The sequence below is a fragment of the Neolamprologus brichardi genome, chromosome 3, assembly GCF_056152115.1.
Source record: "Neolamprologus brichardi isolate AB-2024 chromosome 3, ASM5615211v1, whole genome shotgun sequence".
In the NCBI taxonomy this organism is placed as follows: Eukaryota; Metazoa; Chordata; class Actinopteri; order Cichliformes; family Cichlidae; genus Neolamprologus; species Neolamprologus brichardi.
The window spans coordinates 38,006,327-38,024,013 of record NC_142106.1 but is presented as its reverse complement, the minus strand read 5'-3'; the positions used below and the strand labels follow the sequence as shown (position 1 = coordinate 38,024,013).

The 17,687-nt window shown below is 41.4% G+C and overlaps 1 protein-coding gene across 9 annotated transcripts in view; it reads left to right on the top strand.

The window, feature by feature from the left end:
• Positions 1–17,687, top strand: part of LOC102783746 (adhesion G protein-coupled receptor L3) — a 257,526-nt gene that overhangs the window by 90,092 nt on the left and 149,747 nt on the right. For all 9 annotated transcript variants that reach the window (XM_087837411.1, XM_087837393.1, XM_087837405.1 and 6 more), the window contains exon 4: positions 5,621–5,834. In XM_087837411.1, coding sequence (XP_087693537.1) covers positions 5,621–5,834 — 214 coding nt within the window. The remainder of the gene's footprint in view (positions 1–5,620; positions 5,835–17,687) is intronic.

Genomic DNA, 17,687 nt, shown 5'->3' with positions numbered 1-17,687 from the left:
ATTTTTTGCAAACTAAGAAGTCGGTGTGACAGGCTCCCATTGGTCTAATCAAATAACAGGATCCAGATTCATGCGCTAATTAATCACTAGCTCTGGGGGCCGGACCCATCCAGTGATTCTCGGTGGAAAACGAGACATTTGATCTGTTGAATCAGCTCCCTCGCCATCTCCTCCCCTCTCCTCCATCTATCTTACATTAATTCAATGAAGTCAAGAGTTCATTTGAATGCAAACTCCCCCCCCCCCCCCCCCCCCCCCCCCCCGCCCAGTTTAAATTGTCTGCTGCTGAAAGCGAGCCTCTTTTTAAGAATAAAATGTTAAACTCTTACATATTCATAGCCTAAACATCTTTTTCTCCCTTTTTTAAAAAAAGAAACAAACTAGGAACATATTTGGCTCTCTGCCAGATTCTGCCTAATTGTAGAGCACATGTTTATTGGGAAATTATCTCCCGCGCATGAGCTTGCACTCTTCAGCTGAAGCCTGCGAAATGATCTAAAACTCTCTTGTTAGGAGCCGCACATGTCCCCGACATCTGTTTTTCCAATTGATGGTGGCTCATTTGGTGGGGTTAGGGGGGGTTCATTGTAAATGCGTGTGGTGGTCGACCTTAATTGCGCCTCCCTGACATGTTTTCTTGGGAGATGAAATGGAAAACAAGCCCCCGAAGGACCCCTGTTTTGTTACGAGTGCTGACTTTTAAATGTCATCGTTCTCTGTCTGCTCTTCAGTGCCTCGCGGTTCGGGTGGGAAGGCGATGGGGTCTGGGCTCAGTGTCAGTGACCCGAGAATGAGCTTTTTAACAGCGAGATTTCTTAGCTTGCTGTCTCACTATTTGCCACTTGCAAACCCACAATCAGGAGGCCAAAGCCCCCACCCTCGGAGTGGTTTTTAAAAGCTCTGCGGGGGTGCGACATTTTCCAAATGACCATTTTTCTGTCTGACCTTTCTGTTGACCTTTTTGGCGAGTAATTGCAATTTTTGAAATATTCATTTGTGAGTTATGTCATTTGCAAGCATCGTGATTAAAAACACTGCTCGCATGAAGGCGGTGGAAGTATCCAGCCCTTTACACTTTGCTTACCCCAAATCATTTCTTTCATATATATATATATATATATATATATATATATATATATATATATATATATGTATATATATATATATATATATATATATATATATATATATGTGTGTGTGTGTGTTCAGCAGAGCTCTTGTCAAAGGAATTATCCAGGGAGAATCTGCAGTGGAGAAAAGAGATCCACACTGCATATAAATACACCTCTATTAGTTGAAGAGAGGGAAAGCGAGATGAAGTGAATAGAACACGGGAGCTTAGGGTAGAGGATGGACTTTCAATAAGACTATTTCGATTTTCAATAGATCTGACAATGATGTCTGTAGGTAGACGGGGATTCGTGCAAGCAGGGCAAGATGACGGCTCTGGCACCTGAGGAATATGAGCCCTATCAATCACCGCCTCCGGGCACAAATGTAATTACACTACAGTTGTTGACTAGCTGGGTAATCTGAGACATCACTGGCCTGCTTTTACTCGCCTGCATTAGGGGATTGCTGGTGCCCATTTACGGCATCGTGTTCGCCGCTCTCTGATGTTTTTTTAATGTTTCTTTCGGGGGGGATGCTGGCATCAACTGAGCCCTTGGCTTAGCGCTGCGATGAGGTTTGAGAGAATGACTCTAAGATTTCATAGCAAATCAATGACATCGTATTTATCGAGATTAATGCAGAATATTCAATAGGGCCTCTTTTTTTTTTAACTGAGGCAGCTCTCAAAGTAAGCATGCACACTTAAAAGCAGGAGGATAAATAAACAATTAATTCTTTTCAATCAAAGTCAATTACACTTTCGACATTTAGCTAAGTGCACCTGCCGTATTCATGCCGTGTTATCCCCCTTGCTCTGCTGTTGTCACTTTCAAAGAAGTTTGGTGTGATCCACAGCGGTGCTTTTCAGGGGGTGGAATAAATATTCCCATTAAGAGGGAGATAATTGATGGCTTTCATCGCCACTGAATATAACAATTCCAATCTGTGATATTTCAATGGCAAGAGTGCTTTACTGTGTTGGGGCTTGAATGATTTATGAGACAAAATGAAATGACACAATAATGAGGGACTTTGTTGTTTCACCTCGCCGTGTGTCTTTGTGTTTTCTCTGTTTAGCTCCAGGGAAAGATAAAAAGTGGTACTTGGATGACTTTTTAAACTGCTAATGGTAGAGATTGTGTCCTCTTACATAAATACGGCATAATAATCTATTATGGGACATACACAGTAGTGTGCAAAAGTCTCAAGCCAACCCTCATTTCTTTATATTCCACTGGGAAAATGGGAAATAGGTGCAGCAATTTATTGGAAAGAACAGAGTTTGGACAGTTTTAACAAGCTTGAAAGTCGATATTTGGGTTGACCAGCTTTAGTCTTTAATACAGCCTGAATTCTCTTAGGCAAGATATCTTGTAAGTTCTTCAAGAAGTCTTCGGGAATAGTTCTCTGTGCTTCTTTAAGGACATTCAAAGCTCTTCTTTGGATGTTGGTTGCCTTTTTGTTCAGTTCTCTATCAAGACGATCGCAGGCTGCTTAAATAACATTGAGGTCTGGGGAGGCTCGTCTGTGACTGATAGCATTCATTGTGTGTTTTTCTACCGAGGCATGCTTTTACTGCATTGGCAGTGTGGTTGTGATCATCCTCATGCTGGAAAATACAGCCTATCAGATGCTTTCCAGATGGGATTACATGTTGGATTAAAATGTGACTGTACCACTGTATATGTTGATGATGACTCGAACCAAAAATAATAAATATCTGTCGCCACCGATTTTCAGATGCAGCTCTCAGGTCCTCTGTCAGGTCTTTTCTGGGTTTTTTTCCTATTGCTTAAGGACATTTCCAGTCCAGTTTCTTCGATTTTTTTTTTAAGGACACTGCAATCCATGCTTAGATATTCCAAGTTTTCAGTTAATAACTCTTTAAAAATCACCTTGTTGGTTCAAAAGTGCAATTTTATTCCTGTGAAACTGTGTTATCTTTGGCATTTTTCACAGACTCAACTGAATAAATTAGAACAAATGTGTTTTTGCAACAAGCTGATAGCAACAAAGTGCCTAAAGATACAATTTAAAATTCTTTGCTAAATTGTCGGTTGTGTGTAGACACAACACTGGTTCCTGGCTTGAGTTAGATGTGTTTTTATGCTTGAGTGATTCATAGGTCAAGATCTGGGGTGATAATGAATGAAAAAGAACTTTGAAAGAACTTCAGAAAACCTGGGGAACTATTGCTTAAGACTACTTTTAAATAAACCTGGCTCTGTGGAAGCAAATTAAAGAAATGAGGGGTGGCCCAAGACTTTTGCACGGTACTGTATCTGCACAATATGGATTCCATGAAAGTTCACTGTGAAAATACTGCACAGTAATACAATTATATCCACAAAAATCTGGCAGGGTTCTGTATTAAGCTGTTTGATTTAGGTGATAAAGAAAGGCATTTACTCAAAGTTATTCCACTGGCTAAAAAACACCCACCACTACATTACTTTTAAAAATGTCTTTTATTGTTAAAGTGTTCAGTGTTCATTTCATATATTTGCATTCGATGGCACGATACCATAGGGAAGACGTGAGAACAAAGAGTTCTGCAACAGATGGTATGGCCCCCACAGAGCCTTGATCTCAACATCAACCAGTCCGTCTGAGATTACATGAAGTGTCAGCTCGACATTGTTGCGCCTAGCTGTTTTAAGATATGTAATTAAACATGATAAGCCGGTCTGACTTCAATAAAGCGGCAGTACTGGGAAGAGCTGGTAAAGAAAGAAACGAGCCGTGCGCGGCGGCACAGCGCTGGACAAACTTGAATGTAACTTCCGTCATCACAATCAAACAATGAGATGGCTGCAAGGGTGAGGAAAAACGAGAGAGCGGTGGATAAAAATTGTACACTTCACACATCTCAGACGCAGCTGTTTATTACTTAAGCATTTGCCGCTTCACACCCAAGGTGATGGATGCCATAAATATATATTTAAAACTGAATGTGTGACAAAAGGTTCAGTTATCTTGGTTTGTATGCTATCACCTATTCCACGATTTTCATTAGCAAATAACACTGGTTCGTGCTTTACAGACAGGTACGCTCTGTGATCGTGGATTTAAATAACTGTGACTGATGCGGATCGTTTCATTAATTGTCTTTTTTCAGGAGTTTTCAATTGTGTGACCTTAAAAGTAAGAATTTTTCCCATTTGAGCTTTTTAAATGGAGACTTCTTGTATCTGCAGCAGTTGCACTCGACTTGCTGATGGGGTATTTATGATATGATTGAAGGCTGCAGAGGAATGATTAAAAGGACCTTCTGGTGAGATTATTGTCGCTGTTGTTGTTTCCAAGGTCAAAATGAGCTCGTGGTAAATGGACTGCACTCGCATTGCGCTCTTCTCCATTCACATTCATACATGGCTCTTTACTGTATACATACTGTCACAAACACACACGAGTGACACATTGGGGCCACGTTTGGAGTTTTAGAGATGCATGTGGTATCGCCCACTCTCATTTTCACATGTGGATTCGCTCCGTGTGCCTCTTTTTCGCCATCTGTCCTCCCTGATGAATGTCTGTGTTCCATGTCATCCAGCGTTGGCTTTTTCAGTTCAGACACTCGTCTGAAAGGATGTTTATAGAAATCCGTAACTGCCACAGTCCTCCTGCAGTCACTCAGGCCAATGTTTATGCTTCTCGCTCATTTTTTATTCTCGCTGTAAACACAGAACTTCTCCAGACTGCTCTGCACATGCTGTGTTCGTGCACGACTGTGAGTCTCCGCAGATGTGCGTGCGTGCTCGCGCCCGTGTCAGAGGAAAGGGAAAAAATGGCAACCTTTGGACGGCCGCCTCTCAGCCTCATTGGGGTCTCCCGGCCATTTTGGCTCTGCAGTAAACAGCGGATTTTTGCCAATTTGACTTCCATTTTTGGCTTGAGGCACAGGGCACCTTTTGACCTCCTGCCTCTCGCCTTTGTGTTGTCTAACTGAAAGGCATTGTTTCACCTTAAAAAACAAAGAATCTGGCACTTCTTATGATTTATAGATTTTAGTCTAGAGGGAAATTTCAACAATTTACTTGGGCCACACTCTACTGTGGATCCTTTGCCTTTGTGTTTCTGCCTGTCTCTAATTTCTCAGTTGAGTGCCCATGTAATGAATGTTTATTTTCTCACAGCCAAAAGCAAACACCGTGTCCATTTCCTTATGTTTGATCTGTGTAGTATCTCCTACTCTCTCTTTCGACAGCTCCTGGCCTCTCCTGGGCCCCTGTGTTAGCGCTCATCCTCCCACTCCAAACAAGCAGCGTCCTAACCACCCACACTCTCTAGAAAAGGGTGGCTAACCTCTTCACCTATGCCTCTGTGTCAGACCTTTTGATTGTATTTTCCTGCAGTAGTATACACTTTTTAAAAAATGCAGGTCTGAGCTAACCACAACTGCAGGATGAAGCTGCTTTAACACTTATTTGTAGAAATATTTTCACCGGTAAGAAGAAAACGGAAATTCTCACACACTGATTTATTTATTTATTTTGTATTCTTTCAGCCTTCAGTCGAGCACCCATCCCCATGGCGGTGGTGAGGAGGGAGCTGTCATGCGAGAGCTACCCCATTGAGCTACGGTGCCCGGGCACTGACGTCATCCTGATCGAGAGCGCCAACTACGGCCGCACTGATGATAAGATCTGCGACGCAGACCCAGCACAGATGGAGAACACACGGTGTTACCTTCCAGATGCATACAAGATCATGTCTCAAAGGTACGGACATAAATTTGTCTGAATTGTAGTAAATATTCTTAATCAGCTATATAACTAATATTTAAGAGTTCAAGCTGAATTAAAGCAATCAGCTTTGCTAAGAAACTTAATTTCACACTGAGGACTTAACCAGGTTAAAAAGTGATGAAGTAAAAAAAACTGAGTAAAGGTTCCTGCTGTACAAACGAACATGTTTACAGTTTAGGATGAAAATGGTTGTAGCTAATTTTCCCTTTCATAGGTGCATTTTATTTTCTATGAGGCTTAAAATGTACATGATTAAGGGCTGACAGGTAAATGCAAACACAGGTGGCTATAGATGGTTCTGCCTGTTAGTTTTTAGGTCAGGAGAGCCAAGTAACTGGACTACATTTCTTCATGGGTGTGGGTTCTGTTTGGAGAACCAACCATTTTAAATGCTGTTATGTGACAAATAAAGTGGGAAGTCTAAAAAGTCACATTTGCTGAGTGAAAATCTAGCATCTTATTTGTATGTTTCTTAACACTAATTAGATCCTATTAGTGTCTATGTAATTAATCTATAGAGTGTATGGATGCAGCTTGCTAGCCAAGCTAACTGTTAGTGTTAGCTAAGTGGTAGTGTTAGCTTAGCTAGCAGGCTAACTCTACTTAGCTTTTTTTCGTTTAAAAGTGGTCACATCTGTCCACAGAAACTTTTATAGCAATGGTCATAAATCTAACGCTGAGTATTCATAATGCTAGAAGACAAAATCATAGATAATTTGGAGGCTACATCTATATTTTATATACAGTCTATGGAAGCTACAGCTCCCATGTAGCTACAGCTACATGGGAGCTGATATAAATAACCTAAAACCGCTTTCCCACTGGAAGCTTATTAGCCTACTTTGCTAGCTTTCACTTCATTGTGGGTTACAAACTTAACTGTGCAGTGTGTTCTCCAAAGTCTACTAAAAAGGAAGTAGTCAAAATCGTACATACTTAGCTTTACAACGAAATTACAAGATCCAAAAAACCCTCCTACACCGTTTCCAAGAATTGTGGTGGAAAAGGGTCATAATGACGATTGAAAAATATGCATAATAGATGCAGTATAGTTATGTTTTTTTCTATCCTTGGATGAAAAAGAGAATTTAAAACACATTCCCAGTCTATTTTCTTTCTTTTATGCAGCATCGCTAAAAGAAATCCAGGGCCACGATGCAAGGTCTTTTTATATGCACTCATTTTAAAGGTGCATTGTTGACCACAGCAGATGATGATAATAATAATAATGATAGGTTGTTTGGGCTCCCATTCAGAAGACTAGCTTGAGACTATTTGCATGCATGAATATGTACGTGTTCACACACAGGCATGCTCAGAGGAAACAAATTGCTTTTTGCTGTTAAATAATTGCCATATCTTGAAAACATAATCAACCAGTCTTGTGTTAATGAGAAATACTTTAATTCACACCTGAGGATTGCTGATATTTAATAAAAAATAAAAAATGTCTTCTTTTTGAAACATGTTTTCTTAAAAGAGTAGCTTTTTAAATATATTTTACTTACTCCCAAGAATATGTACACACTTTATTTCAATACTATTTGGGTCTGGTGTGGGACCAGCCCTTGAGATTTGTTAAAAGTAGAAACAAAGCTCCAAGTTAACAAAGCCACAAAATAAATGCAGAGCAGATTATTAGGGTAGTGTATAGTGCATGCACTTTTCTCTGTTGTGGATTAATTTGACTGAGAAAACCAGTGAGCCACAAGCAGCATTAACCACAAACCTCACCATACCTGGCTGCTAATCTGTGCCAGCCATAAATTTAAACTGACACAAATCAATGATCATTACAAATAATATGAACAGGTTATTTGTTAAAGCAGAAGAAACATGTGTGATGAGTTTCACTGCCAGAAGTGAGCTTTGTTTTCAGAGTTATGAGCCTGTTGTGCAGAAACCGGGACATGGAGGCCTATTTGTCAGGCCAGAGAGCGAGGATGCTCTTACTGTACTTCGGCTTTTTGCGTGTAATAGATTGCTAACATTAAGGCAATATATAAACAAGTTTTCAGTGTTTGAAGCAAGTTGTATGAAAGCAGTGAACGGGGAGCTTAGGGAGAGTGCGGAGTGAATATACATATAGTCAGTCTTTGGTGTGTTGTTGACTTACTGCAGCACTTAAGAGCAGAATAAAAACTCCTATGTGCTATCATTCTAAGCATGGTTTCCCTTGCCTTTGAGGTCAAAACACCCTTGAGCACTCAGAAGCGATGGACTTTATCTAAATTGCTGCTCTGCATTGACTTTGTCTGCCTCATTTTATTTCCAAAGCTGAATGTATGTTCACCTCTACTTATTTCCAGAGCTTTAGTTCCAGATTGGTCACGGCCCCTTGAGAATACTAATGGACTTTTGGGCTTTATCAAACTGTTGCTCTTTGCTTTTTAGTTTGGTAACACAGAGTTCAGATAATCAGCGGTGTGAAAAGCAGCCGATGCTAAAACGAGGTAGTTTGAAACATGTTGTCAGATAATTGATGCACCCTGTAGCTCCTTTGTTCTCCGAGCCGCCCACTCAGACGAAAATCCCTGCAGGAATGAATCAACGGGTCCTGCAACTGTCAAGAACACAAAACTAGCATAAAGTAGCAGGGACAAGTGTGTCTTTTTAGCATCTCATTTCTACCGGGGGTGTCTCAATGATGCTTAAAGGGAACTACAACCTGATTCAGAGCCAGGGCACTTTGTCTTGGGAGAGGAAGCTGCTGAGTGGATGAAAAGTGTGGGTAGCATGAATTGGAACTGGGAGGGAGGGTGGCAAAGAAGGGACGTGGTCGTGGCTTTAGTGACACAGCTAAGCATTAGCATGCGGGGGTTAGCACAACAAATGAGCGGCCACCTCCGACTATTTCATTGTCGAGCTGTCACAGGCGTTGCTAGGCACCTGCGGCTAAGCTCATTGGGGTTAAAAAGGAAAATGAGCCTGAAACAGAAACAAGCAGTTAGAACAGACAAAGATAAGGCCAAAGCCAGGACAGGGAGATTATGGAGATTCATGTCTTTTTATTTTTTAGTTGACTAACTAAAAGACGTTCCTTCTTCACCTCATACTTTCCTGTCTCTGTCCATAGCCTAATCACTGGAAACAATCCAAACAAGGTAATAGTCTGATTAGAGCATTTACATGGTTTCCAGTAACCTGATTTCCCCCTGATTGTGGCTTTCATGAGGTATTTGATTACCGAGCTAATTTGTTAGGCTACAAAAACACACATAATACAGAACTTGGCTGGATTAAAAATATATTCTATTTAAAGAACCACGAATGAAACATTTGTGTTGAACGGCACTTCTTTTAACGTAATAACTGACTAGTAGTGCTGAAAATGTCTTACTCTAATCGTAGTGTACGTCTGTTCGCCAACTCCTCCTAGATAAATTAATCAATCTGAATAAAATTTACAACATACACATCTGTATAACTTTTGGGAATAATTTTTAAAACACTCAAGTCCTTAAATTATATATATTGTGTTTGGCAGCTGATCTCAAACAGCTACATAACGTATACGTTACGGATACGCTTATACGGATATGCTACGGATATTTCGTGTACGTTACACGTACGTTGTTGTTTCTGGATTCATTTTTATAAAAGATTAAATATGTCATGCATGTCTTTTAAATATATGTTTGGCAAACAATGACACTAATAGTGCCTGTGGCTGGTTATTGGCTTATTGTCTTATACCATGAATATGTAGCTTGCAAAGAAAAAGAAGACAAAATATAGGCATCAAAAAGAATAACATAATAAAATAACATACAGGTCTGTGTTATAATACACGAGCGAAGCAAACATATGCAACAGGCCTGTCAAAAACAGCCGTACAGTCAGTAAATTAGGTTATTGGTTAAACTCCAACAGATAAACTAACGAATATCTGACTTCCTGCGTAACCTTTCTGCTAATTATTCAAAACCCCACAGATACGTTCTCATTCTGAAGTATGGCAGACACTGTTTAGACTTCAGCCAGAGTGATGCAATCTATAAGGCATCTTGCAAATATGGACAGTATTTAATATAAATGGTATTCCCTAAAGCTGCAGTTGTGGTCCACAAGAACAGCGGGGATCAACACTCACAGCTTGGTGCTGACAAGACCAACTGTGAAGCTTACTCTTACTCACTTAGAGCTGACTTGAGTTTGTTCTGTGTAGAAATGACCACCATCTGTCAGTAAATCAAAGTCTTTGTTCCATTTTTAGAGTATATAACACTTCCTCAAATGCTTTGAGCAAATGGTGAAAGGAGACATATTGGCTTTTTCTTTTATTATCATGTATATACTGTTCAAGTCCTGGATGCTCATAGGAAACATGGCCAAAGTTGCAAATAATAAGACCAATGTCAGGAACCTGTGAAGCAAAAACTTCTCTAAATTATCTGTCTTAGATAGTTTTCCCTACTTTTGCAACTAAAATGTCAAAGGGAGGCGATACCCATGAAATTGTCATCACAAACACAGCATTCCCTCCTATTTGTTTTTCAAACCTTCTGTTTAAAAAATTGGAATGGGCTTTAAAAGGTGAAAGAGTAGTAGAGTCCAAGAATAAAAATATGGACCTAGAAACGAGCACAGGGACACTTCCTAAAAAAAATAAATCACTGTACAGCACTGTGCAAAAGTCTAAATTCTTTATGCTTTGCTTCCGAGACTTGAGCAATAGTTCTGCAGGCCTTTCAAAGTTTCCCTTTGAACATTAGCTCATTTCAGTGCAGTCCTTTTAACTGCAATGGTCTCAGAGGAACGGTGGCTGTCAAGAAGCTTAAGGAAGGGAAGGAAGGGAAACGGTGGGGGGGAAAAAGCTGAGGTATGCCAAATTACTGAAAATCAATGACAACAGGTCTTATGGACTGCAGAATTCATTGGACATTTTTTGGAAAGTTTTGCATTTTGGAATCATGTCAAAATTAGAATTGAGTTATGAACGCAGAAAAATACTGTCAGATTTTTGATGTTTCATCTGGAGTGTGACTGATCGGCAGTGGCTTGGTTTTCCAGTATGACGACGATTCCAAACACACTGCCAGTGCAGTAAAAGCATACCTGGATAGGAAAACATACAGTCAATGGAAAGATACTAGAGAAACTAGGTGATCAAAGTTTCTTTTCTTTCCTGAATTTTGATTAAATTTCCTGCAGCATAAAATGCTGATGTATGATAGTTTTATGTTGCGACTGTTAAAACTGCGGACTGTTGAAACAAGTGTAGGCGGCTGACTAAGGGGAAAAACATTGACTAATCTTTCTAATCTCTCAATTTAACTTGAAGAAGTGGTTTTAGTAACACAGTCACCTTAATCTGGTTAAAAACTAATTGGCATACTTGTGAATGGTCTTATGCTATTTTCCTCTTGTGGTACTCGGCACTCTTTTTATCCCACTATGGCCTGTGTACCACCTGCCTCTCCTGCTGGCACCAGTTAAGTCGTGGTGACCGGCGAGCCCTGTTGTTAGCATTCACGTAGCGTCTGAAGATGAGCCACGCCGCTGCAGGCTTAGTCTGTGTGCCAGGCTGGCGTCCATCGCTGGTAAAAGTGCAGCCATGTCACTGGCTCGCTTGCGCTGTCAACACACATTTAGCCAGCTCAGCCCTCCTCCACCCGCCTCACCAACCACTAAGAAGAGCCCCATTGTTATTCAGCTATCAAACCCAAACTCTACCTGTTTCAGTTTAGCCCACTTATAAAGCCATATAAAAGAGCTACTTTGGTAAGGTGTTTGGTTCCATTACAGTCTTTTAAGCGAGAGCTAATAGCACTCTGTATGTGAGTGATAGCGCGTCACTGAGCTCGCGAGCGCTGTAATGCATCTTGAAATGAAGGTTGTCTCGCACCATCCTGTGACAGGGTGAAATGAATGGGTCTCTTTCATTAGCTATTCCCCCCCTTTTGTGCTTTGAACACTGCGGATGTGCAGAATCCATAGCCTCTGGATAAACATGTCACTTATAGGGGGTGCTGTGCTGAAAGCTAGATGGAGGCTAATGATACTGTAATTGAAACATGGTACCGAGCTTTAATTTAGCACAATTTGACACCATTTGCATAGTGTGTGCACACACGCCGCAGCCTGTGATTTTTTTGCAATCATCGCCATTCCCCCGTGGGACACTTTCACAAGCGATTCTCTGCAGCTGAGGTATCTGTTGAATCTGCCCTCTTTCAAACACGTGTATACATCTAGTGCCACTTCCCTGTGTGAAATCGCTGGAGAGGCTGGCCACTTGTGCTATCAAACAAGACTGACCCTTTTCTCATCAGAGCCCCAGTGTCTCTGTCTTTCTGTCTCTCTCTCCACCCTTTTTTTTGTGTGTTCCCCTTTTCTTTTCCCGAAGGCGGTGTGGCCTTCACGGCAAGTAATTACAGGCTATATCAAAGCTATATATCACCTTATATCTCAGTAGACCTCAGCAGCCACCTTAAGGGACAGCTGATAGCATTGTGGCAGGCTTGTGTATGACCCCTGAAGGAGAAAAGCAGGTCAGGATGGAGCAACTCCCTCCCTTTCAACACATACACATCTAAACACCTACATGTTCTGATCTGTTTTTGGTCTTTTTTCTTCCATATGCACTTTATTTCTTTTCTGTAGCCTCCCTGGGATCCTTCGCACCACTGCGCCGTCACACTTGTCATTTTACAGAACAAAAAAAACGGAAGAACGAAATGTATTTTTGACATGGAGCGTGTTGTGTTTGGTGCAGATGACACTAACGATGAAGGTTAATAGATGTCACGGCGTGATAAGTCCCGCGAGGAACAGCAAAACTAAATTAACACAACCTGTGATTTCACCCCGCCGGCCGCATGACAGCTGACATTTGACAAACTTCATGTTAATGACGTGCACGACGAAAACAAACAATCCCAGCGCACTTGGATGGGAATGCGTGAGACAAATGACGGATGGAACCTCATGCTGACCGAGGGACAAGTGTGATTAAGGGATAAGGAGCGGAAAGCAGATGGGAGGATCCTCTCGCCTTTGACGATGATCTTCCCCATACGTAGCAGTTCTCATTATCCTTCTCCTTTGACCTTATTTCAGCGTTGGAGGATTTGATGAGATATTTGTTTGAGAAGGAGAGTGGGATTAACTGAAGAATCGGCTTCCGGAGGATATTAGGGACGTATGATTTTTTGGAAGAAAACACGTAGTCTTTGGCAAATGGGCCGTGCGTGGGACTCAAAGTGCAGACACTGAGAAGAAACACGCTGACGCCTTTTTTCCTTCATAAGGCTTTAAAGTAACAGTTCCTGTTAACTGATTAACTTAACGTCAGATTAAAGAACCAGTATTCTTCACTGACCAAACGAGGATTAGTTATTCAGGCTAACTGGTTGTGATATTTACAAAACACAGACCTAGCACCTGTAATTCCTAATAGCTTAAAAAACAAGCACATCTGTGCTGATATCCCCTCAGCAAAGAGGGTGGCGAGTGCAGTATCTGCCTCATAACCCTTGGCATTGTTTTTGATTTTATCCTTTTGTGCTTCAATACTTTGATCATCACAGCTGTTTGTCAAAAAGGAAATTATTAGAAACCGAGTGTTGTGCAGAAGTATTGAGCCAGCCCTCAGGAGCTGGGCTTGTTGTAATTTTTTTAACTGGTCTAAGAGTTGTCCAGGCTTTCTGAAGATCTTTCAACGTTTTTCTTTGAACGTTGGCTGCTATTAACTTGAAAACTTGGCTTGTCCATGGTGTGGAGTCTCTTGCTGAAGATTGCTGAAAAAACTGAAGAGACATACCTGTAGCAGATGAACAGTGGAAATAATGTCTTTACGAAATAGGAAAAAAAACAATCCAGCAAAGAGCTAACGCAGGACTTGCGAGATGCATCTGGCCTTTCAGTTGATCCATCTAGTGTTCGTCGAAGCCTCAACAGAAATGGTCTCAGTGAAAAGGGTGGCTGTCAACAAGCCAAATACCCGAAGTATGCCAATTTACACAAAGACTGGACTTTAAATTAGTGGCAACCAGTCCTATGGAGCAATTGAGGTCAGGAGAGAGGTAGGAAAAGTGAGTGACTACAGTCATTTGAAAAACATGGGTGAAGCTGTGTCATGGTTTGGGGTTGGATTTCAGCCAGTGGGACTGGGGATCCTTTTTAAAACCGATGGCATTATGAACACAGAAAAGTACCATCTGATTTGAGCCACAGTCCAATACAATCTGGGAGGTGTCTGATTGGCTGTGGCTTTATTTTTCAGTATGACAATGATCCTAAACACACTGCCGATGCAGTAAAAGTATACCTGGATAGAAAAACATACAATGAAATACTCGCCAGAGCCTGAACCTCAACATTACTGAAGCAGTGTGGGATCATCGCGATAGAGAACAGAACAAAGGACAGCCAGCATTGGAAAAAAAGAGCTTTGAATATCCTTCAAGAAGTCTGGAGAAATATTACTTATGTCATGAACCGAAGTTCAGTACACAAGCTGGACCCAGAAGCAGAGACAATACGCACAGGAGTACGAAAAATACATTTTATTTCCACTAAAGGTGCCCCAGAAGGGTTAAAGGAAAACACACGCGAAACTAGAAAAACCAAGGGACCGGGAATGAGTTACGCAGGAACGCCGTAATCGGGACTGTGGGATGCTGCAACAGAAAGAGGAAGAGAGTTACTGTGGAGCGGGGAAATAGCAGCATACGTGGGGGAGAGTATGAGTCTTACAGTCAAAGCGGGGCCGTGGGAGCCGGAGGGAGGGGTGAGGGTCCGCGGGGGAGCTCCAGGAAAGTAGAGGCGATCGGTACCGGAGGCGATCCAAACTCCAGACGGGCAGGTGGACAAGGAGGTGGCTCAAAAACACGCCGAGCTGTTACCTGAGCGCAAAGGAAAAGATTAGCGTTTGTTCAGGTAAATGAGGGTTTTCACAACCGCCTTCCCGTGGGTGTACGTTACCGCTGTGAGACGACTAACGGACTGGCGTGGAGCAGCTGGCTGGGCTGGATCAAATAGTCCACCTGATAATCGCCTGAGATGGGATGCAGGTGTGGAGTTAACAGCCACACCCGTGGGCGTGGGCATCCCATCAGCTCCTCGGACACCGGGCCGAGGACCATGACAACGTAAAGAAATGACAAGAAAGCTCGACTAAAAGGTTTCATTCTCTGGTAAAGAATCAAGGTCGTCAAACTAAATATTGACTTTGAAGCTTGTTACAATGGTCCAAATTCTGTTTCTCCTTATATACTGTATTTCCATGTATGTTTGCATATATTTTAATAAGTCTAGGTAACTAATTTCCATTATCGTAACAAAATATATCAAAGTAAGGGTTAATACATCACTTTTGTACTGTACAGTATGTCAACAGGTCAAGTCTTCTGGCCGTCTACATCTACTTACAGTAGATGTCTCCTTATACTTACATCCCTGAAAGTACAAAAAACAAAAGTAGCAAAAAACCCAGCATGATGTCAGTATTAAATTTCACTCAGTCCATGCTGTTTATGTACAGCTCTCCCTGTGAAACAGCTTTACAGTGTCTTCCATAACTCTCGATGTGACAATCATGATCTGAGCCTGGACCGAGCCTAACATTTTTATCAGAAAACCCTGCATGACAAACGGCAGGTGTAAGCTTTCAGAATGAGCTGATGAAAGATTAAATCAAGTTGCATTATTAGAAATCTAAGATTGGGTGACTTTGGCCCTGGGCCAAAAACTAGAGAGTGAAGATATCTCTGATGAAAGTGCAACGCTCAAAGAAAGCAGAAAAGCAAGCAAAATTACACGGCACAAGTAGCTTTAAGTATTTATGAAGCTTTAATATAACAGACAGCTGCTGCTGGCATCGAGAGCGATTATAATGGCGAGCAGATGTGAGCGTAATGCAGTCATTGTTCAGGCACGACTTTAAAGCCGTACCACAAGTGGCCCGTGTTGTTTAAAATCAGGGTTTGCATAAACATTTAACTCCCGAAACAAAGAGCTGTCAGATGACTTAATACATTTACATTTGCATTAATGTCAGAATATCACCCAGGTGTTCCTCGCTTGCTAAGTTCAATCAGGCAGATTTAATAAGAAAGAAGCACTCTAGCACTTTGTTATACGTATATACATATATAGATCCACTACCTTTATTGATCTGATTCCCAACGGGCCACTCACATAAGAAATAGGTTTATATATATTTTATTAGATTGCATCGAGGCGATATTTGGCGTTGTTCATTCTCAACTACAAGTGTTCTCCGCCAGCTTTTCTCTGTTTATGCAGGAGTCATTGGTTTGTCTTGCTTACTCTTGGTTGGAGGCTGTTTTTTCCATGATACAATTATGTGTTGAGCACCTGACAATTACAGAACAAAAACATGACCGATGAGCACAGCGGGAGACAACTGCCTGTTGTAATAGCGTGAACAAATAGAGAATGGTGGGAGGGTTTTTTTTTTCTTTGCAGCCGGCGTTAATATGCAAAAAGGGTATTAATAAAAGCTCTGACAGAAAGGGAAGATAAAGATTCCATTTTACTGTAAACCAAACATGCGACGCAGTAAACGCATTCAGAACTTCTTTGGATTACTGCAGGAATTCAAACCGCCTTTCCATCTGTGCTTGTTTGCCGCCTGCCCCGGCGTAACCCTCTTTTCATGGAGAGTTTTTAAATCAAAGAGCTTTATTTCTTCCACTTTCTATTCTTTTCCCGCATTGGATGACATCACCTGACATTCATTATCCTGTCTCATTTTTCAGCCTTCCTGCCTCCGAACCCCACTCCAATCGTCTTTGATAAGAACCTGCCGCATTCAATTTTGGCCAATTAGTTGCAATAAATTTCAAGCTGGCGGCCTTTTGAGTAAGCCCGGGTCTCCCAGACGTGGCGATACGAGACTCTGTGGTGATTAGACGGAAAAAGAAGCCTGCGTGGGGAAAAAAAAATGTTTAAGAGTATCTCCCTACACGGAGAAAATTGGTAACTCTCAGGAGATGGAGATAAAAGAGCGGATTGACACGACCAAGCCAGTGGTTTGAATCTACCGTAACCATGTCCGCTTTTGGATTCCAAGATGAATACCCCATAGGCTTTATTATGCCCCTACAAGCTTTGCCAGGAGAATCCAGAACTTTGGAAGTTTTCAGCAATGTTTTTCTTTTTTTTATTATTCTTTGCCCCACAGGAAGCCTGGAAGCTGGAGCTGGGTTCTATCAGATTAATAGCTGTCACAGTGGTGCCTCACTAAACATGGGGTTTTATAATGTGTTAAAAAAAGTGGAAGTGGGAGGCTTTGGTCCATTTGTCAACGAGGGGAGTGAGTTTCATTTGGACGAGTCCAAACAGTAAAGAAAGGGCTAATTCAGGCAGGAGCAGGTGCTTAGTCAGAGTGGAGGGAGCCGACTCGGCTTTTTCCTTCCCCCTATCTGATGTTTGCTCCTCGCTGCGCTCCACCATTTTTTTATCACTTTTTTTTTTCTCTTTTTGATATTCCTTTTTTTTTTTTTTTTTAATTGGCAGTTGGGAGTAGCCAACACATTTGATGTCTACAGCTCCATCTCTTCGTTTTGCCCTAAAGAGCTGGATCCGTTTATTTTTCCTCCAACATAGTGAGGGCATGCAACTTTAACTGACCTTTAATAACTTTGCTGGGTATTCTTCATCTCTCTCCCCCAAGATAAAAACAACATCCTTTGATGCTGATTCTGGGATGAATTTGCGAGCTTCTTGCAGCTCTTTCATCCCATCAGTTTATCATTTTTGCAATTTAAAAACTTTGATATGATGACAGTTTTTTAGATTAGTGTGTCCAAATCTTAAAATATGATTTGGGTAAAACTACTAAAATGGATAACATTG